General features: G+C 41.5%; 1 protein-coding gene across 1 annotated transcript in view; it reads right to left on the bottom strand.

Moving 5' to 3' along the window:
• Positions 1–23,508, bottom strand: part of LOC104255676 (collagen alpha-1(XV) chain) — a 160,915-nt gene that overhangs the window by 47,042 nt on the left and 90,365 nt on the right. Inside the window, exons 14-22 of the mRNA XM_059836098.1 lie at positions 21,588–21,650; positions 18,490–18,525; positions 17,813–17,965; positions 13,349–13,417; positions 10,212–10,256; positions 7,762–7,797; positions 3,114–3,176; positions 2,186–2,221; positions 2,009–2,092 (exon numbers count right to left, since the gene is read on the bottom strand). Coding sequence (XP_059692081.1) covers positions 2,009–2,092; positions 2,186–2,221; positions 3,114–3,176; positions 7,762–7,797; positions 10,212–10,256; positions 13,349–13,417; positions 17,813–17,965; positions 18,490–18,525; positions 21,588–21,650 — 585 coding nt within the window. The remainder of the gene's footprint in view (positions 1–2,008; positions 2,093–2,185; positions 2,222–3,113; positions 3,177–7,761; positions 7,798–10,211; positions 10,257–13,348; positions 13,418–17,812; positions 17,966–18,489; positions 18,526–21,587; positions 21,651–23,508) is intronic.

Here is a 23,508-nt window from a genome sequence, read left to right as displayed (position 1 = left end):
TGTAATTCCAACTGCAATTGATAGGCCGGCTCGCAGTAGTTCTTCCCATATCTGAAGCTAACTACAGAAGATGAGAGACGGAGGCAACAAAATGTATTTGGGTTACTTAATCTTCTATCTCAGCAAATGTTTGTAAGCAAAGGTCCTGTTCTTATACAAACATTTGTGAGGTAGATAGAACTCAATGTCATACATAGTGACATATACTTACACACACACACGTTTAATTAACTGTATCAAAATCCAGCATACCGAGTCCTCAGGGAAATCATCCTATTAACAATATAGAGGATTTGAAGCATATAAGGGCATATCACTCTTGCTGTACCCCCCCAGAATACCTGTTTGCTACAAATGTACATAAAGCCACATATATTATGCACCCTACTTTGTAAGAGAGCTTACTTCTTAAACTCCAAGGTATTTAGAGAAGGAAATGGCTTTCTGTATAGGTTTGTAATACACCTAATGCAATACAGCTTCTACCAGGCTCTACAGATTTCTGCAATGCATGGGGAAGGTAGTTCATACAGAAGTTCTAGAGAATTCAGATGATGCACATTAGGTTTCTTCAGGCATAGCTACACATTAGACAGACATATGGGCTGTGACTATCACAGCGTGTAGGGAGCCACGCAGCTTCCAGCAAATTAGTGTCATTAGTTTGCTATATCAGCTTCAGTAGTCTCTTTATACTGTCCTCTCTCTGCGTCTCTCAGAGTGTTTTTTCAAATATTAACGAGATAAGGAGCAACATGTTCAGGTTCATTATTACTGCAAACAGAGCTGTTTAGTCACTGATAAGAGTTAAGACCCCGCAGTGACACCGCAGCACAGCTGTGAGAAAGAACATGAATTTTACATCAGCATTTCTGTCACAGCTATTGAGGAATTTCCCAGAAACTCCAACAGAAACATGACAAAGTGTAGAGCTGGTGACAGTCCCACTTTGAGCAGGACTTTGAACTAGATGATCTTCAGACACCCCTTCCAACCAACTCCTCTGTGAATCTGTAATTCTGCTCATCTAAGATCTTGGGATCTTGGATCCTAAGATTCTGAGTGGATACCCAATAAATTCAATAAAAACCCCCAACTCTTTTGGGACTGGTTATGTGGGCTATGGGATGCCAATTTATGCTATATTTGCTATCAGTAGCAGAAGCCTAAGTGAAAGCCTCGTTGTTTCAGTCAACAACTTTATGATAATGTTGGTGCCCAGCTCCCACTCACACAGATTTCTCAGCTGGGCATTTTCCCTTCTTGCAATCACAAATCACATCTTACTGCCATTATATGCATTCCTAGGGATGAGTTTAGGCACCTTCAGCTCTCAGGGGTGAAGAATTTTCTGCAGCCACCCACAGCTTCTCCAGATCTTAATGTCATTTCAAGCCAACTACAAGGATTTTTGTTGTCAGCTTGAAATGGGATTCGTCCTAATCTCTAACCTTCATTACTGCTAACTAGTATTGTTTTTGCAAAGGCTGATGTACACAAAGCAAAACTGGCTGAAAATATACATGCAGCTAAAGGATATTGGGCAGTTTTTATGAGCTTCTTGCATTTTACCCTTCAGTACTTTTGGCTGTTGCTTCCACAACAGAGTCAGTGCTCTGGTTTGTATAGTGGACACCTGTCAGAAAAGGCAACGTATCTCTCTCCTACATACTGCTGTGTCTCAGGTGCCTTGCTTTGTTAAACGTTCTCTGTTTTCTATTTCTCTGTTGATTTTTATCGGATGTTCACAACTCCTGCAGAGTCACCTGGAGAGATTGTAAGAAGCTCTCAACATGACCCCATAATTCTTGTATGTAAGCTCGTCACCTACTTTCCTTCCTATTTCGTCTTTTCAAAATAAATCCATTTGATATAGAGACATTTTTTTGTTTTGAGGAGTAGACTTATGACCTGTACATTGACAGCAGACTTGCCAGTTTGCTAATTGCTCGTGCCCTCTGCCCTGTAAGATGAGTTAGAGATTTTAATGCTTGACAAACACGCTTACCTCAGGTATTGCTATGACTGGTCCTGGTGGTCCTGGTGGTCCAGGAGGTCCCACAATACTGTTCCCGTCCTGTCCTGGTTCACCCTATTTCAAAAGCATTACAGGTGGAAAACCCATTTACTAAATACTGCATTTCACATAGGTTTCTCAGAAAGAACAAAATCCACACAATCTCACCTGAGGTCCTGGGTCACCCTTCTCCCCTTTTGGACCCTGCACATGATAAAAAAAAAAAAAATTAGCATAAGTGATTTAAAAAGAAAAATTGTGAAAATGTGCTTTCTCTAGCTTCACAAAAGGCACAACAGTAAAATGCAGGCAGAGAATGATCGCTCCCCAGCTCTCTCGAACCACAGATGGGGCCAGCTGGTTTCAACTCAGGCCCTCTGAGGCCTTGATGTTTAAAAGGATTTCCCAGCATGTTTGGCAGAGTTCGCAGATGACCAGAAGCAAACGGCCACACCACATTTCATTAGCTGGGGATTAATCTAACAAGCCTTTCTTTCACTGCACTGAAATCAGCCATGCCTGGCTGCTCCTTCCTTTTCCAGCATTAGCTACCTCAGTTGTGTCCAGGATTGCCCGGGAGCGGGCAGGGGAGCTAAACAGTCATTTTTCAGGCAGGTTATTTCCAAGCTTCATCAGCCCCTCGATACAACTCACTGTGCTGGGGACGCAGACACCTTGTCTGGCATGAGTGAGAGGAAGGTGGCAGGGGAGGAGCTGTGGGACCTCCCAGCTCACGAGCTCTGTAATCGTCACAGCCCTCAGGCATGAGAAATACATTAAAATCACCTATGGGCCTGTTGGCTTCCCTCTAATTAAAAGCAGAGATGATTTCTGAATAATTAAAAGCAAAATGAGCGTCGTAGAATGGGAGCTAGCCTCCAGAGATGCCTGTATCACTTCTGACTGACGAGCGAGGGCCGCTCTGCTCCTGTGTTGGGTGTCGGAGGTAATTGCTCCGCGTTAAGGAGGACTAAACCCCGGCCCAGCTCTCCGCACGCTGCTAGCAAGTACTGTTAGGGCTCCTGCTGATCCTTGAGATACAGGTTTGGGAGCCAGTGTGTGTTAGGTGATCACCAATTACAATAGCCCTACTCACCACATCTCCGGGATGGCCAGCAATGCCAGGAAAGCCTGGTTTTCCATCTGTACCCGGCATTCCCTGCCACAACAAACATACCGTTATTCTCTGTTTCATACAAGCAGGAGGCTATCGCTCTTGGGAGGGACACAGTAAGGTTCTGAACGCACTAGCAGGCAGGTTTGGGGGGGCTCGTGGAGTCAGCATCATGTCCTTAGTCATCTGCTCTCTCCGCTCCTCCTGCTGTTCTCCCCTCTCCAGAGCAGGTTTTTTTAACGCGGCTTCAATCATTCTTCTCCACTGCTCCCACCTCCCCTTAGCAAAAGGGTGAATTCTGTTGCTTTCCCCCAGGATATATTTCATGGGTTATTTCCACCCTTCAGTTACGTGACTCTCAGGCTGGAGGAAGAGGAGGGAGAGGCATTCAGTGAAGATGGGAGTTGGTAGGTGGGGCAAAAAGTTTGGTAGCCCCCGCTCTAGTTTAAGGCAGGGCTATATATTGCTGCTAAGAATCTCAGCAGTTGCTCTGTTCTACGGGAAAAACAGAAGTATCACTCAGTAATGATAATGCAGTTTGCCCAGAGAGAAATGGATAAAAGACGACTGAATTCTTAAAGGACCAGATAAACAGTGAATTACATTTCTTGCATCTGTTTTTCTCTGTGTGGTATGAAAGAGCAAAGGAAATGACACATAACAGCCGAATGATTCATCCAAGTGATGGATTAGCCCTGTTTTCGTTTAGTAGTGGGGGTGGTTTTTTGGTTTGCTTGCTTGGTTGGTTGGTGGGGGTTTTTTTGGTGTTTATTTTGGTTTGGTTTTGTTCGTTTTTTTCTTTTTTCAGGGGGAGTGTTTTGGGTTTTTTTTTTTATGAAAAGGCTGTTTTGGTTCTTACTTTTTGTTCTGCTTCAAAAAAATAGTTTTGGGCTTTTACAGTAGATAGTACCATGACAATCTAGTAGACATAGACAATTCCATTAAAAGGTCAGCTCAGTAGCTGTCAAAAAGATAAACTGAATACAAGAAATTATTGCAAAAGGGACAGGAAAACATTACTATGCCACTGTATATACTTATTGTATGTCCATAACTTGAATTCTGTGCACGGGTTTGTTCACATTTTCCATCTTGAAAAGGATCTAGTGGAACTAGAGAAACGTCAGAAAAGGCCAGTGGGAATAATGGGAGGTACAAAATGGCTTCTATATGAAACAAGGTGGTATAAGTTATGACTCTTTAGCTTGGAAAAGAGACAAATGATGAGAAGGTGGGTGAAGAATATTGTAGAGGCTTCTAAAAGTAGACAGTAGTTAAGGACTCACACTTCTAATAGAAGAAATAGTGGGCATCAAATGAAAATAGCTGGCAGAGGTTCATGGGATGTGTAGTTAAGTTGGCAGAGCACCTTGCCCCAAGATCTTGTAAATTGTAGAAGTTTGCATGAGTTCCAGGGGAGACATCAAGTTCACTTGAAGAGATCTAATTGTGGTTCAGACACCATTTCTAGCTGAGAAAGTCCCTGAGTCACAAATTGTTGGAGTCTAGGAGGTCACTCATGAGAACTATGATGTAATACTTGCCCTTTTATAAAGGCCAAATTGCACCTAAGCACCTGCTCAAACTGCATATGCTGTTGACATTGCTGGAGACAGGATACTGGGATGGATGGATGTGACCTAATAAAAGCACTGAGAATTATCTAATACTCTACAGGAGTGTCTTAAAGAACAAGAGAGTTTCAAACCATCCAAAGGCAAATGGGCTTCTCTGCTGCATTTCCCGTGTGATAGAAGAAACGCAAATTAAGAATTCACAGAGAGAAAATCTTCTCTCTTCTTATGCCTTTCTACAGAGCCACCAGCATTAAAGGTTTAATGTGTCCACTTCATTAAGAAAGGATGTTCTCACTGTTATTTCTATTTTCTGTCTGTGATCAGCAAAGCATGTGGCTCAGGAATAAACAGTTTATTAAGATAAAGTGTAATTTCTGAAGAGCTATAATTTTCATTTTATAGACAAGTGCAGGATAAAAGGTGTCTCTGAACGCTAAGGCGTTTTAGGCACCTAAGCAGCTACTGGGATTTAGCCACCTACATGACAAGTAAAAAGGGTACTTGGGACTTAAGTCTCTTCAGTGCTTGTGGAAAATGATACATAGCTCTCTGCAGCAAAGGTAATAGGGCAGGGGAAATAACCTTGGAGCAACAGCACCTCTGCGACAGAACGCCGTCATTCCAGGCATGGTGGGACCTGCAGATCAGCTTCCTACTCTTGCAAATGCTGAATAATTTCACCAATTGATTTTCCTAATGAAATTTAATTTGGAAGAAAAGATCCAGGATAGGTAAGATGTTTTACTGTAAATAATCTATCCAGAGACATCCTTATTTCTAACTCCCTCCATATTTTAAGAATGTAGCTCATTGCTCAAATATAAGAGGACTAAGATCTTTTTTAATCTGAGGATTGAAGAGATAGATTGATTATTTTAAAATAGCACTGTAATCACTCCACTTACAATATATGCATGTGTTTGAAATGTATCTATCATCACATCAACAATGATAATTACTAGAAAAAGGACCACAGAACAAAACACCTGTATGTATAACAATTAAGAAAATACTCTCAAACAGATCAAAAAGAAGAGTTAAACAACTGTCCTATGCATCAATGTGTCAGCTTTAATTATCATGCTGCCAAATATCTCTGCGAAATGGCAACACTCAAAATATGTACAGCAGATGGAATTTATGCCAAGCAGAGTCCTGTTACATTGTTGTTTTTTTAAAAATAAACAAGCAGATGCTGCTAAAAGACTGTGATGATACTCTTGTAAATATTCAGCAAGCAGAAGGGTACATTCATAATTGCTTTTATCTTGTTTTCTAGAGCAAGTCTTGATTTCAGTGCTGTCCCAAATGCAAGAGAAGCTTTTGTTTTGTTTTGTTTTATTTTATTTTATTTTATTTTATTTTATTTTATTTTATTTTATTTTATTTTATTTTATTTTATTGTATTGTATTGTATTGTATTGTATTGTATTTTATTTTATTGCTATGGATCCCAGCACCGCCCTCTGCTGCCTTATGCCTGTGAAAGGCACGCAAATCAGCCAGGGACTGGCAAAGAGGAGCAGAGATACACACAGAAGCTTTGGGGTGGGCTCCAAGAGGAGTCCAAACCAGAACAGATAGGGATAATGATAGGGAAGATTGGAGAGGAAAGAATGGACTCCAGCTCCATTCATTTCGGTACTAACACTGTGTAAAGTGGTGTAAATTGGCAGGTTTCCCTGCCGGTGGGATCTCATGTCTAGAATCACAGAATCACAGAATCACAGAATCATTAAGGTTGGAAAAGACCTGTAAGATGATCAAGTCCAACCACCAACCCAACACCACCATGCCCACTAAACCATGTCCCACAGTGCCATGTCCACACGTTCCTTGAACACCTCCAGTGGTGGTGACTCCACCACCTCCCTGGGCAGCCTCTTCCAATGCTTCACCACTCTCTCAGGAAAGACATTTTTCCTAATATCCAACCCAAACCTCCCCTGGTGCAACTTGAGGCCATTTCCTCTTGTCCTGTTGGTAGTCACTTGGGAGAAGAGACCAACACCCACCTCCCCACAACCCCCTTTCAGGTAGTTGTAGAGAGTGAGAAGGTCTCCCCTCAGCCCCCTCTTCTCCAGACTGAACAACCCCAGTTCCCTCAGCCGCTCCTCACAAGACTTGTGCTCCAGACCCCTCACCAGCTCCGTCGCCCTTCTCTGGACACGCTGCAGTGATCCAGAGCAGCAGGACTGGGTTGCACGCTGGTGCACAGGGTGAGTTAGGCAGCTGGGGCAAATGACGGTGTGGGAGGTACAGGCTGCACATTAAGGGAACTGTCTTTCCAAAGAGGATAGTGAAGCACCAGAACAAGATACCCACAGAGTTTTTGGAACCTCCCTGGAGGTATTTAAGGCTCAGTGAGACAAATCCATCGCTGATATGATCTAGTGTTGGTGATATTACTACTTGGAGTGTGATATCGGACTCGACAGCCTCTGGAGGTCCTTCCAACCACCATTTCTATAGTCTCGTACCTCCCGAGGGGTCAGGTGGGCGTTAGGAGGAGCCTGGCTGCAGGATGATGGGCAGGTTCTAGCACAGAAACAGCGGCCTCTGTGCTGATGGCCGGATTGGGGTTGTGCACAGCTCCAGAGGCCTCTGCACAACACGGCATGAATCTACTACTGTCCCACAGCCATATGTGGTGGGGAGAGTGCGCTAGTGTGGGTGCTAGCTACACACCGTGATGTTAAGGAGTAGGGGGGCACGTGGAACTTAGGTTTTGATATAAGCTTTGCTGATTTTAATTTTTTGTTCTGGTGAAAATGTAAACGGCCTCAAAAACACCATGGCATCATGCGCATGAGGATTTAAAATGCAATTTTAACCATATTTTAAACAGAAGTCTTAAGCAACAGGTTACACTGGCTCCTGATAATCACAGCTCAACTGAGAAAGGGTTCTGTTTTTCCAGAGAAGCCTCCCTGGGCTTTAATATGCTGACAGAGCTAGAAATGTTCATTATCCCCCGAGTGCATTAAGAGAAGAAAGGAAACTAAGAGGAAGAAATGACTAAGGTTTTAGATCAAGTTAAATGAATTTCCCACCTTTGAACCTGGTGGACCAATGTTGCCTCTTTCTCCCTGAAACAGAGACACAATAGTGCTTAAACATGAAAGTGAACAGTAATTACAAGGATTTTAAACACATACGTTAGTTTCCTCACAAAGGGACTGAATGGAGTACAATGTCTAGCAAAAACAGGGCGTATTTTTGGTAAAGTGATGCTCAGCATGCATTTGTGAATTGGTTCTGGGGGTTTAACCTCCCAGTTGCCACCCACATCTTAGAGTTTCTGGTCACTACACATTATTTTTGCTGAGCATCTACCAAGCTGTATTCCTGAACCTTCATCTTGGCGTCTGAAATCAGCACATGCTAACACTCCCCAGATCTACCAATGCTACAGTGACCTTGTGCCTCCACAAATGACCCAACACCTTCCTTCAACACAGTTAACTCAGCCTCCCCCACACTGCTGCTCTCCCCACCTACCCAGCCATCACGTCGTACCACAAGCAACTGATTCTGCAGTACCCTAGCTCTGAGTAGACATGATTCCTTGATTTCATTGCAGACAGAGAACATGCAGTTTAGTTTGTCTCATTTGAGACAAAGAATATAAATGGGAACAAATCAGCAAGGAGCTACAGCCATCGCCTCAAATGTTACGTTTATGCTTACTGTCTTTCCGGAGTCCTTATATTCATGAATGCATGAAGACTGTAGACTGTTTTTTAATGAAAACAGTTTTTCATAATAATAAAAGTGAAAGCAAAATTTGGACCTATACTTACTTGCTAGGAAAGAGAGAAAACTTTGATCACAGCAGGCCTTCTCTGACAGCTCTATGAGTCTGGGGTATTTGAAGGATGAAGGATGTATGAAACATAACTATACCTTAAACTCCTCATGGTGCGTTAGCTCTTGGTTTTTGGAAGTGGGTGGTTGTTGTATTTTGCCACTGTTGCCTAGTGAAGTCATTTATAACCACGAAAAGTGGGTGTAAAATTCATCCCCGTGAGAATGATAGTGTATTATAATCACTTTATATTAATTTTACCCTAGTGTACCTGATTTTGTAAGCTGTCAGGCAATAGTATGTTCCTTTCTGTGTCTCCATGATCTTGGGAATGAATGGCTCAAGAGTAAACAACTAAAATCTTAGTGTAGGTGGTGGTGAAGTCTCTTGGCCAAGGTTTATGACTATCATTTCCGTTCCAGTCCAGTTCCTAAATCCTAGGAATCATGCTACCTCCATTTCTGAAGTCTTTGTGAAACAGTATTTCCACAATATTTTAGAAACAAAATTTCTAGTTAAGGGCAGCGAATAAGTTTTTAACAAAAAATGTATTTTCAGCGTGGAGACTCGGCACCTACTTGTGTCCGTAGAGCAGCATCATGTGACAGCTCATCTATTCTAGCCAGTCCTTTGCAGTATCATTCACTAACACGCAATGTGCAAATATTTGAGTTTTTCACTTATAAGTAACGTTGTCCTCCAGCATTAACAGGAGTAGTACCCAAGGGAGGAACTTTTTTCAGCCCTATAAGCTGAGCTCTATAGATTCTAGACATAGGGGACTGGCCAGATATTAGATTGCTGTTGTTCTGTGAAACACATGCATGCAGTTACTGCTGGCAACGTGATTTCTGGGGAGTCAGTGACCTGTGCTCTGTGTGTTCATGTGTAAATTTTAGGAAAAGAGAATGGGGTTTTGTTGTTTTCCATTTCCTGCTCCCTCAATGTTGCTGTCATTTTCCAGGACAATGAAGACTTCAAATTTTCTTAACTCCACATTTAAGGTGCTGAAGAGGTGTTGTCACACTGTACTATTAACCTGGGTGGAGCTCAAGCTTTATGCAGGAATAGAAAAAGCCTCTTCCTGTCTAAGGCTCCGTTCTGTGAACCTGCCCTTTTTTTCCTCTGGTTTTTTCATCTCTCCATTTTTTTCCTCATGCGTTACTTAACCAGTAGCAGCATCAAAGTGGAAAAACTCAGTCACTACTGAGCTCAAATCAAAACCAAGGCAAAGTAGTCATGACATCTCCCTTTTCCCCCCAGCACCTTCCAGAACATTTTCCTATCACTTTCTGGGATCATGCCAGAAGGTCTTGTCCTGCAGCTTTCTTTTTCAACAGCATGCGTGTAACCTCCTGGAAACCAGAATGTTGTATAAATGACCTACAAAGAGAAACTGCCAAATATCCTAAAAAAATAAAACAAAAATGCCATGTTACTCCAAGTGCCTTGGAATGTAACGGCCCAGCTGGTATTTACTCACTGTTCTGGTGTGGATGTGAAATAATTCTATTAATACACATTCTGGGTGGATACTCAGTGTAAATGGGAACAAAATTTGTCCCATACTTAGTCAGTATATGAATGTTAAACAAAAGCTGTTTTGTTAAGGCAAATGCTGGGAATATAGAAGTAAAAACCATATGCCAAAGCAAAATAGGTTAGGTTTGAAGTGTTCCTTGTTACATAGGGTACCTTTGGTCCTAATGGCCCACGCTGACCATGTCTTCCTGCAGAACCCTATAAAATTACACTAAATTTACTGATAAATCCACGTAATGTTTCATAATAAATTTTCTCAGAAAAAACCCTGATTCATAACCACAACTGTTACAAAGACAATGTTGCAGGCCAGTAGTTTCAACAGAGAGTAATAAATGTAAGCATTGTTTTAGAGTTGTTGTTCTAATAAATACTGCCTTGCTCTATATTACCATGAAAACATCTAAAGTTTTTTTTTTCTTAGAAAGACAACTTTAATCTTATCACTGCGTACTATACTTATTTTTGGAAAATATTAGAAATACAGTTGTCCAACTGCGTTTCTTGCAAGGGATTGCTTTCAATTGGTTACGATTTTTTGAATTTGCCTCCTTGGCTAAAATTAAGATATGTTACCAGTTTAGAGGCCAAACGGCACTATCTTGCTAGGTTTAAAGGTAGCTTGAAAGAAACATTTGGGGATGCAGATTCCTCTCTTGTCTCTATATGGTGACATCAGTTGTAAAGTACAATTATGACTCTTATGGTAAAATGAACAACAGCTCATTATTAATCATTTTAGAAAGTTGAATGGAAAAAAAAAGAATTCAAAAAAGTTATTGAGTTGTCTTCACCTGGAATATGAAGACAAGACTCTAATAAATCGAACACCAACAAAACTTCACACTGATCTGTGGAAGAAAGAGAACAGAAACCCTGGAAATGATAGCTGAGCCTACAAAATAAATTTGATACTTCTACTTCAAAACATAACCACTACTTTCTCATAAAAGATTAATAAAAAATTCAACAGATACAAATATAGTGCAAATAAATATAATTTATTTCCTATCAGCTCCTTTGAGTTACAGCCCTCTTAGAAGCAGATACTCTATTTTCACTCAAACATAATCAGGAACATCTGGAGTTGTTATAGGGTGTAAGTGGCTCATAATGCTTTCATGCAGTACCAGTAAGTATGTATAATCATTTTTATGATCACAGGAGAGTTCTTATGTGCCTTCTTTACTGACTCAAACGTTGTGGAGCGACTAAGCAGTAACAGGAAAACAAAATTCCAGGATTTTGTTCAGCTGCAATAAGACATTTTTTTCAATATTTACAGCTGAGTGACTTGGAAACAATGCCTGTTATAAAACCAAAACTGAGTAAGGCTGTCATTTAGGCAGGTCAGAATGGGCAATTTTGGAACTGGTTTTGGGCATCTCACTTTGGACACCAGCTTGTTTCAGCTAACGAATTCTATTCTTATTTTTGTAACTGTATTTTTTTTTTTGTGCCACTTTTTTAGTATCTAGGAAAAGATACAAGAGGGGACAAAGATCTCTAAGATATTAAACTGAGTCAGCTATAATTGCAGTGACTCACAATTACTAGTGCTTTAAACCAGCACAGTAAAGAGGTTCTCAAACTCGCTCCTGTCTCCAGTGTTCAGTTCATTTCTGATGATTCATGGAATTGTAGAAAGAGGGTCGTACAGGGCTTCTGGAGGCCATCTAATCCATTCACCCCCTTGAAGTAGAACCGTCACCAGCTCTAAATCAGGACAGTCATGGCTCTGTCCAGCAAAGTCTTGAAAACTTCCAAGAACAGAGCTTCCACAACCTCCCCGGGCAAATTGCCCCAGTTCTGCACCAACCTCCTGGTGAACAAGTTTCTCCTAAGGTTTAACCTGAATGTCTCCAACTGCAAATTGTGGCCACTGTCCCTTGTTGCACCTTGTTGCACCTTGTGGCACTATGAGGAACAGTTTGGCTTCATCATATTTGCAATTGCCCCTCAAAGACTTGTAAGCAGCTGTTAGATCATGCCTTTGCCTCCTTTTTGCCAGACTAAACCATTTGAGCTCCTTCAGCCTCTGCTCACTGGTAATGTACTCAAGGCCCCGTGCCATCTGTAAAGATGGACTGTCTCTGTCTTCTCCTGTTCGAGACACTGAAACAGGCTGCCCAGGGAGGTGGTTGAGTCACCATCCCTGGAGGTATTTAAAAGATGATTTAGTGGTGGACTTAGCAGGGTTAGGTTTACGGTTGGGCTTGATGATCTTAAATGTCTTTTCCAACCAAAATTATTCCATGATTCTACGATTCTCCACATCCGTCTTGAAGTGGGGTACAAAAAAAATGGATTCAATATTTCAGCACAGCCTCACTAGCCCTGAGTAAAGGGCTATAATAATAACAACTCTACATCTGTTGGCAATGCTCTTTCTGATGTATTCCAGTACAGGGTTTGCCTTATTTGCAGTGACAGTGCACTGTTGCCTACTATTCAATCTGGCATTTACCATAACCAAGGTCATCATCACCAGCACTTTCTCCAAACTCGGGCAACAAGACCTATTCTTTCAAAGCTATGCTTGGAAAGTTTGAACGTTTCTTTTGGAGCGAGCACAGGGGCAAGACTTCTGAAGACCAAGCTAGAAAAATGCAGGCAGCCGTGGGAGGAGGAATGCTGGGATCATTGCCTGCTTTGGGGAAAGCATCATAGGCTGCAGTTTTGATGTTACTACGAAGAATGAAGATAAATCCGAATGATCTGGTAAGTACTGATGCATTGTATTCCCATATTCCCTACCTGGTGTTTTAAAGCATCCCACACTAGCAAAAATCTCCTGAGACATGGTGATGGAGGAAAAAACATCCCTTCTTCTGGGACATTGCTTCCACACTACTGGGAACATACTATTAGTTTAAGTGGTATTTCAGATTATGCACATTTGATTTTCAAACTATAACATTTCAGTTTCATTGGGATATGTGATTCATCTCCATAAGCAAGAACGGCATCTATTAGGGTAAAACAGGAATTAGGGAGCTAGATAATACAACCCCCCCTATTTCATTCTTTAATCTTTCAAAAATGATACCAGAGCAGAATCTAAAACTCATCAGCTAACCTGGTATCAGAGAAATACCATTCAGATTCTCTGGAGGACACAGTTATTGTAACGTCATTCTAGGGCAACTGAATCCAGTGCAGTGCAGTAACTCCAAATCTATAGTTGACTGGGCCTATGTGTTTCCAGAAAGCAGAGAGGAGGACACTTTTGTTTTTGAAAAAAACCCCAACAACAAGCAACACTCCCTGCCCCCAGAATGTCCACTTACCTTTGGCCCTCTTGATCCTGGAATTCTGGGTTCACTTAACAGGTCAATGCTACCTGATCCTTCCATGTCCTAATGGAAGAGAAAAAATGCTACAGAATTTAAGAATTTATCTTTTTTTTTTTCCTCTTTTTTTTCCCAACTGCTCTGTTTTCTGAAGTCCTGTAAAAAACCGGAAAGATACTGAACACAAATATTTTTATCTTTTCTCATTAACCTTTTTTGGACCAATGCATGATGTTCTGGGTATAGGCTCCACTCAAATGCGATAAGGGCACGTTGATCTTCCTCACAGACGCTCTGGTCTTTACAGTCTTGTCAATTTGACACCATTTCTCCAGCACTCCAGGCTGGAGAGCAGCAGGCAGAAGTGAGACAGCATCGCAGTTTTAAGTGCGTGCTGTTTGAGCATGCTGTAGCAGCATTTTTCTGTTTAGCATTTACCTGCCACCTGGCTACTGAAATACTGTAATGACTAGTAAGGGTTACGTGACTGATTTAAGGCAGGGACAACTTGCAGGCAGTTTGTTAAGAACAGCAATCATTATTCGAAAATAAAGGTTCTTGCTAATTCTCACAGTTGAATGTTGAACTCTTGCCTAAAATACAGCTTACTGAAATGAAATTCAGCGGCAAAAAAATGTTCCATCACAAAATTGTAGAATTAATTATGTTGGGAGGGATCTCTGAGGCTACCTAGTCCAACCTCCTGTTAAGCACCATCAAAAATGAATTCAAATCAGGTTGCTCAGGGCTTTGTTCTCTCAGGTCTTGGAACCCTCCAGAGATGGAGGTTCTGCAGCCTCCCCAAGTACCTGCTCCAACGCTTGGCTGTCGTCAAGGTGAAAAATATCTTATATCAAGTCAGAACCTCCCCTGTTTCAATTTATGATTGTTGTTGCTCATCACTCTGTGCAGCACTGCCAAAATCCTGGCCATGTGTCTTCTCAATAACCTCCTTTTAGGTATCAGAAGGCTGCTAAAACACTTAAGCCTTCTCTAGACTAAGCAAGCTCAGTTCCCTGAGTCTTTCCTCACAGTTCATGTGCTCCAGCCCACTGACCACTGTCATGTCCCTCTGCTGATTTCAGAAGATCTCTGTGAAGTGGAAGACCTTGAGACCAGCATCCATATTTCCTGTGGAGATTTTCTATGGGTTTTACAGGAGACCACACAGAAAGCAGAAACCTCCTTCCAGCTCTCCTTGTTCTGACTGCAACATTCCGAATCTATGGCAGAACCAGGAGCTGCCACTTCCAAGGCAGACAAAGAAATAAAATTGCAGGTTGCCATAATTATCTTTTTTACTCCCAGCACCATCCCAGCCACATGTTCCTACCGCTTGCCTTGTGCCTCATCTAGAACTTGTCAGATTGTGCTTCAAACCATCTAGATGAACCACGCCAGCAGGAAACTGTTCACTTGCTTTTAGCTGCAGTTTTAAATGCAGCTGTGCTGGCTTAATTGCTTCCTTTTTCTGAAAAGGGAAAAATATTGATCTTCGCTCCACTTCCCTGCTCACAGCCATACGGCCTTCATTTTCAACACCAGTGCCATGCGTTGAATCCTCTCACTTTCCTGTGAGCCACTTTAAATCACTAAAACAGCAGAAAATATATTACTTTTTTGGCATGGGATGGTTCTCTAAAATTTTAGTAAATTAAATTGGCTTGTAGAAGGATTGATGGAACACTGGATGCTAGTCCATGTGAAGGGCAGGCATGTGCCAGGAATGGCTACAGGCGGGAGGAGGAGCAGGAGCAAAGCAGAATATCCTCCTCTTGGTGACAAAGAGCCTTTGTATCAGCTTATCACGTTTAGAGGACCCATGCTCCTTGCCTGCTTAGCTTTCTGCTAGCTAGTGACTTGAAATGGCTCAGATTACCATAGGTCTGACGCACTCTAGTGTAAGGGAAAGGGTGGAAGACCAGTTAGATCGGCTTAAGCTGCTATGGAATGACGGCCTAATGCTGAAGTTATGAAAAACATCAACTGATCTGACTCCAGTGAAAAAAAGAAATTTTGTTCTTTTGCCCTTTTGCACCAACTCCACAAGAGCAAGAAGAAGAGAAGCAGAAGGAGCGCTCAGCTGGAATCAGGTCCTTCCTTTTAGGGACCAAGGTGGGAGGCATTGAGTCATCAGGTTGGCTCAAGTCCTTTCATGCAACTTCACTGGAGACTGAATGTTATTCAGACTTTCATTTTGCTCCTCCATCAGCTATCACAGTATCAAATATCAACAGAAAATCTGCTGATATTCTGTTTGGCCTGTTTAGCCAAACACTCGCTACTTAGGGTAAACCACAAGCTGTGTTTCTGCGTCCTTCTTTCCCTTGCCTCCACTGTGCCAATATATTTTTCCCTTTAAGAGAGTGCTTGATGCCTGCTTTATATAACACTCCATCGCTTTTGACATCTGCATGTTTTTAATGGGTTTACCAGGTACCTTCTGCAGCTCAGACTGTTCTTCTGGCAACTGTAAGTGCCAGCAAACCCCATGCCATTTGGGTTTTGCACATAGCTGATCGCAGATGCTAACAAGTGCTAACAGGAATGTTTTGCAGAAACAGCCTAACAGCAATAAACAGACTGCCAACCAAAAGGTAGTGTTGCCCTAACGAACTGGCAGACTACGGTGCTGCCTTAACAGATGGCAGGGGTTGGCATCCAAAAGATCAGCTAGAACTAGCAAGCCTGTTAACAGTAGTATTAATCTCAGGGAAATGACAATCATGCCAATTCCGTTTGGACTAGATGAAGTTCAAGATTAAGCCAGTCAAGATGTTGCTGCAGTTAGAGCTGGGATTCTTCTGTGTTTCTGTCCAGAAAGGTGGGGACTTCCAGTTTTCACTCTCTCCTGCTTATCTGCTAACTTTGCTCCTATGAGACTTAGGTATCAGAAGTGGCAGAGTTTGGTCCTAAGTACCTACTTGCAGGGGAACTCTTTGGTGGCAAAGTTGGCTTCTAGTCCAATAGCGTGAATGGGGAAGCATGGAGAATCTCTTAACCCTGGATCCTCAAGGGTCACAGAAGATTACTGCAAGTCAGAGAAGCCATCATCCTGGGCTAAAACTCAGACCAGGCCTAGGATGAAGATGTGGCTTACCAGTAGTCCTTATCTCATTCTGAGACAAGTATGTATTTATTCAGGGGAGACTCTGTACCAGCCTTTATAGTGTGCCTAAGTTAATGCAATGGAGTGTTTGTACACTAAGACTTTATGCTCTTCCTTGCTAACAATGGCAGTGTGGGCAATTAAGAACTTGTGAACTGCTGGAGAGATTTTTTTCATCCATTGAAATCCACTGACATCAGTGAGATTATTAACCAGTAGTGTAGAGAGTACAATATTATTTAGTCAGACATCAGAAATCAGAATATGTCTCTAAACAAGCATTAATGGTCATCTCTGTACTTGGAGTACTCAAAGTGTGTCTAGAGTAAAGAAAAGCAAAATACAAAAAGGGTAGTATAGATACTCAGAGAAACATGTGTGAGTGAACTGGTGTCTTTTAAACACCACCACTTTACTGCAGCAGCTCTACAGATGGCCAGTAGTTTTGCTGAAACATTGCTTACTTCTCTGATAAAACTGCCCTCAGTTGCTATGCAAACTTGTATTATATCCCATGACGTAAAAACCCAAAAACTCTCGAAAGACTTTCCTGAGCCAAACAGCTAAATTAGAAATGAAAAATGCATAAAAAAAGAAAAAAAGGCAAGACTCATATGTGAGTATTGTTGCAGGCAATTTGTCAACCTCTCCTCACAAAGATGTTAATGCAGCAGCTCTAGTTCTTGAACCTGAGTGTCATCCCTTTGCCTTTCTGTACTGCAAAGCCACATTCTGCTCCAAAAAGAGCATCTAAATGAGCAGTTCTCAAATGACATATAAAACTCAGCTTGAGCTGGCCAGATCTTTTATTTTGAAGTGATGAAGGTATTATTTTCAGAAGTAGAAAGAGTAGCATCTGCAATTTATTATTTTTTTTATAGAACATTTTTCTTCTGAGTAGAACAGACCATGAGGTCAGAAATGTCCAACATCTGTCTCTGTATTTACACGTTACGTAAGTGACAAGGCTAAACTAAACTCGTGGCCTCAAGAATGAAAGCATGGGAAAAGTCATAGCTCAAGGGGGACCTGCAGTTCGATTTTAATGAATACTGTCAGGTCTGTCTATATATTTAGATCATTGCTCTAAATTATTTATAGGAAAAAAAGTGCTTTTGAAAAATGAAAATTGCCCAAAGAAATCCATTACTTCCATGGCCTAAGCATGGCCAATTATACGGTCAAATTAAAAGGAATTGTAGGCTACTCCTAGGCAAATTTCAATCTAGAGCAAATGACTATCTGTCATCAATTCAGCCTTAAATAGCTGTGAAATATACAGGTGATTACACTGTCCGTCCTCTGAAGGAAGCAGATCCACAGCTAGAACAAACCCCATAATAGCAAAATACCTCAAATCCCAAACGGTAGCTTAGTCCTGGAGGTCCAGGAGGTCCAGGGGGCCCAGGGGGCCCAGGAGGTCCTGGTGGTCCAGGTTTCCCAGAAGACCCAACAGCACCAGCTTCTCCTTTGGGGCCTATTGATCCAGTGACTCCAGAATCACCCTAAAATAAAAGGTCAGTCTATTGTTACACTGAACATGCATAAGTAGATGCAAGTAAGTAGAGTCATAGAATCATAGAATGGTTTGGGTTGGAAGGGACCTTAAAGATCACCTAGTTCCAACCACACTGCCATGGGCAGAGACACCTTCCACAAGACTAGGTTGCTCAAAGCCCCGTCCAACCTGGCCTTGAACACTGCCAGGGAGGTGGCATCCCCCTGATCATCTTCATGTCCCTCCTCTGGACCTGCTCAAGCAGGTCAATGTCTTTCTTATGCTGGGGGCCCCAGAGCTGAACACAGTACTTGAGGTGGGGTCTCACGAGAGCCGAGTAGAGGGAAGAATCACCTCCCTCGACCTCCAGGCCACATTTCTTAGAGAAGTACTTTGGCCAACTGAGAAACCAAGTTCACTGACTTCATTAGGTTTCACAATAATAATCTTTTAGACTTCTCAGCCCTTTTCAGTAGTGTGCTGTATTAGAGTGATACTGTTATCCTATAAAGACACTGTCTTCTTTTTTACCTTTGGACCAACAGAACCAGGAGGACCTTGATCGCCCTGTAAAAGAAAACCAATCCTAATTACTTACAGTAAGAGCATTAGACAGGCAACAAAAACACATTTACGATATTTTTGCTTATTTAAAATAGCCACAGATTTCTGTGTTGTTTGATTTGATGTCATAATGTCCTTTACAGGAAACATTAGACCTCTTAGTTAAAAAGAAAACAATCTGTAATTCTGGAGTTATAATAAAAAATGAATAGCTCTGGTCTGGTATGCAGACAGGATGCAATCTTGTATTTCAATTATTGCTGCAGATTCTAAAGGTCTGGAGCACACAGAATTAAGCATTGCAGGTCACATCCTCATGCTTCTGAACTTAAATGTCAAAAATCTCATGGGATATAACAGAAGCAGAAACTGATCCCACACAAGTCGTCTAGGGCACTTTTCCAAACAAGGGATATGACGACTAGTATGATTTTAAGGCACCTCTGCAGCAATCAAGCTATTTTATTTGCTTTTATACTCTTAGATACTGTTTTTTCCACTTCTAGTTCACGGAACAGACAGAAAGTCACAGCACGCAAATACTTCTTTTCCAAATTGCACTGAATCTAATGGAATTAATCACTATATTGGCAAGCTCCTGTCCTTACTCATTCAACAGAAATATTGCTTGAGTAGGGTCTGAAAAAAATGAGTTAGCACCCGGAGTAAAATTGTAACAATGTTTTTTTCCAAAAATAATGACAAAAAACCACATCAAATTTCACTTCAAGGAACAAATTGACTTTACTTGCAGTGCATCCTGCAGTTTCTCCCTGTAATCTTCTCTGGATTAATTGGGAATAATTATTAAAAATAGATATTGCAGTATAGATTAAATCAAGATTTTCAGAAAAAATGAACAGAAGAAATGGAAAAATCCTAATATCCCAAGGTGCTGGGGACTGTATTGAGCAGGTACAAGTATGTAGTGATTAATTTCTAATTAAACTTTTATCAAATATACCCCATGCAGTAAACAGGCTCAGTGAGGCAAAACATTTCAGGTTTTGTCCTTTTTTTTGAGGATTATGCCTTTTTTTAAAATTTAATCTTTCTTCCAATTACTTCCCTCTCCACATCAGTCTCTTCCTATAATATGTGATTTAGGTTCAGTTTACTTCAGCTAGACTTCTTTCTATTCTTAGACTCACAGAATCACAGAATCACAGAATCACTACGGTTGGAAAAGGCCTGTAAGATCATCAAGTCCAACCACCAACCCAACACCACTATGCCCACTAAACCATGTCCCGCAGCGCCACGTCCACACGTTCCTTGAACACCTCCAGGGATGGTGACTCCACCACCTCCCTGGGCAGCCTGTTCCAGTGCTTCACCACTCTCTCAGGAAAGACATTTTTCCTAATATCCAACTCAAACCTCCCCTGGTGCAACTTGAGGCCATTTCCTCTTGTCCTGTCACTTGTCACTTGGGAGAAGAGACCAACACCCACCTCCCCACAACCCCCTTTCAGGTAGTTGCAGAGAGCGAGAAGGTCTCCCCTCAGCCCCCTCTTCTCCAGACTGAACAACCCCAGCTCCCTCAGCCGCTCCTCACAAGACTTGTGCTCCAGACCCCTCACCAGCTTCGTCGCCCTTCTCTGGACTCCTTTATGTAAAACACGTACCACTGATTACAATGGACACAAGTGTCGGATGCCTGCTTTGTAACATACATACTGCATTTTCTGGAGAACTGCTATTTGCCACATGTGCTGCAGTTTTACCAACCTCAGGGTTTTGAAATCACAACTCAGATCCTTCAGTCTCCAGAGGAGATTTTATAAAAAATCTTGTGATTTAAAAAAAAAAAAAGAAATAAATGTCAATATTCTGGCCATTTAGGACTTGCCTTTTCATTTCCCTTACAGTACGTGAGCTTTCAATGTACACTTGGAAATCTACTTCCAAGTTCTTGTGCATAAAGTGTGGTGTAGAAGCTCATTAGAGATTAAATTTTCCTGTAGTCTTTGTCTCTGTCTTCTCCACATCCTTCTTGAAGTGGGGTGCAAAAAAAATGGATTCAGTGCTTCAAAAGCAGACTCACTAGCCCTCATTAAAGGGTTATAATTATATTTTCATATCTGTTGGCCATGCCTTTGTCTCCTTTTTGCCAGAGGAAATGGTTTGAGCTCCCTTTCCTCATCGGTCATGTACTCAAGGCCCCTGGCCATCTCCATAGCTCTCTGCTGCATCGGGTCTGTCTTCTCCACATCCTTCTTGAAGTGGGGTGCAACAAAAATGGATGAAGTAATTTGGGGAAACTTAAGGAGTGGCAATTTTGCAATATGTATTTTTTGGTTCTATGGCAACACAAGAAAATCTATCTGCTGGATGCTATGATCCCTTGCTTTCATTTACATGTTCCCCACTCCTCCTGTTTTGCTGGCCATAGTGCTCATCTGATTATGCATGAAGCCAACCAGCGCAGCAAGTCAACAGAAAACTACGTAACCCTTTGCTGCCAGGTTAGGATGATGAAATGTCTCATCAGGGGGTGAGTGAAGGCTGGAACTGCCACAAATGTGGGGGTGCGATATCGTAGCTGGGGGCAGCAGCAGTGCAGTAGTCAGCAGTTAAGACAAATATGGGCTGCTAGAGAAGTGTACAGAACTTGACGTGTCAGTGGTCCACAGAATCCAAACTTAAGTAATTCCAGTTGCCCCGGTATACACACACGCCACAGAGGGTGCTTCCTGCAGGGAATATGCCACCAGTCTGTGCCAGTCTGGACTAGCTGGAGTTCTTTCTTTCCCCCTACAGACTCACCTGCATGAGTCCAGTCACGACTGGCTTTTTACTGGCGAAACACAACAAAGAAGCTCATATTGCATTTTGAATATTGCATGCTGCAGAACATGAGACTGTACCCAACAGGGAATTCTGGATTTCTGAATATGCCTTTTGAGATGTGTTCTAATAAGCCATTAGCAGCTGGATTCACTTAAAAAAAAAATTGAAGTCAGCCAACACTGTGTTGCAGGGACAACTATTTATGACTTTTACAGCCTAGAATTGACAAAGATTTTCCACTGAACTCAGAGAAAGACACACGTTTAACTTACCTTTTCTCCCTTCCGTCCTGGTGGGCCAACCACTCCATCAAGACCGGGAGGACCCTGAGGACCCTGTAGATGAGAGTAAAGCTAAAACAGGTGCCACTTGAAAGCCCTCTTCCTAGCACATGCATGTAAGTATTTTGGACGAACTGATGACAGAGCATTATGAAAGACTAATGCATAGCACCAGCTAGCACCTCACACCATGAAGTTCTAACATTTGTATTTCTTGTCTTCTGAGAGTTTGGCTTTGTATCAAAACGGTATTTAAATACTTTTAATAGAAAACTGTATCAAACAACCACAAAATAAGAAGAAAACCAACATAATGTAAATATAATGTTAGCATGCAAAATAATGGTGCTATCCAAGCAGGTTTTGACAACACTACTACAGATGCGATGGGGTTGAAATCCACATGCACTTCAGCCATCCGCACTTCTGGCAACCTCAGCGCCAGATGAGAGCTAACTGAGAAAATGTTGGTATTGACAAAGTCAGAAACTGGCCCAGGTTTTCTGTGTGATGCCTCACTTTAATTTTGCCTTGAAAAATGTATATTTAGTGCTCCACCCAATTTCCGGTGTTGTATCCGTGACTTAGCATGAATTTGAGTGCATTTTTCCCAGGCTGGGAAAAACTGGCTTTATAGGTTCAACCAGTCAATCGGTATAGGTATAGAAGTCCAGCCCACAGTAACTCTACATGCAAGAAAGGGAACAGTTATATGCATATTTGCATGCCCTGTGTTTTTAATATAGGGCTCTGAAAACCTTTAATTAAACTTAGAGGTGTACATTCTGGCCTCTGAGAATCTTTTTATCCACTTATTTATTCATCTATTTTGGGGAAGGATATAAATGGTTGCAGAAGGAGATAGAAAACATTATTTTTTCTCTGGTGTTTTCAGAACGGTCACAATGGCCTCATTTTCCCTGCTCTCCTTCCTTGTTTCCCCCTGTTTTTCCGCTTTGGATGCACTGTATGTGATAGAATAACTAATCGATTCTTTTTAATATTAAAAAGATCAGAAATATTTTCAGTATGTTTCAAACATTTTCATATTGTATTTCACCATGATTACATAGGCAGAGGAGGATTAAAAGAGAGGTTGAGCTAACAACAATAATTGTTCCAAATTTTAGTGACTATTTCCCATATACCGCTTAGCAATTTTATGTTTCATTGCTCTAAAATTGCTTATTTCCTTTACAGCTTTTGAACAGTCTCTTTTATGTAGCTAGCAAGCAATACTTGGAGCTTTGTTACTCACTTCAGGGTGTATTCATGAATTTGTGAGCTACTTTAAAAAAATAACCAGAGAAAATATCTGTATACAATGCCATGAGGCAATTTAACTTCATGTAGGATTTAGAAAATATGTACATAATCAGAGCAATATCACATCAGTATCAGATGCAATGTGGAGCAGTTAGCGAAGCAGTATTTCCCATTACAAAAGGCAGCCTTTACCCAAACATTTCCAAGACATGTTTCTCATGAGAAGGGATGTTACATCACAAAGTTCTTGATTTAGGAGGACTTAAGCCTGCACACAACTTCAAGTTAATTGGCTAGTCTTCTGAAATTAGGATTCGCAACTGAAGACCTTTAATTACGCAACTATTTCAATGTGTTACTGAATGAGGAGTCCCATCCAAAAATTTCTGCTGTGAATAGATCTCACTTCATTTATCTGGAGTGTGCAAATGCGTGCAAATCTTTAGAGAGCAGGGCTACAGTTTCTTAGGTCATCTGAAAGCGTGGGAATGCATGGGGCTGTACTGTTAATAGCTGAAGTTTTCCCTTGGCAGCCTGCAGAGTTGTGATGGTCTGATTCTTCTGAAAACGTACTTTAGTAGTCTGGTTAACATTTAAATTCTACTTTTTTAACAGATATGTTTCCCAGGAATTATCCTGAAAGCAG

Source organism: Gavia stellata, chromosome 3 (genome assembly GCF_030936135.1).
Source record: "Gavia stellata isolate bGavSte3 chromosome 3, bGavSte3.hap2, whole genome shotgun sequence".
NCBI classification, from domain to species: domain Eukaryota; kingdom Metazoa; phylum Chordata; class Aves; order Gaviiformes; family Gaviidae; genus Gavia; species Gavia stellata.
Note: the sequence above shows the minus strand (reverse complement) of the source record. Positions and strands in the feature narration are given on the sequence as shown.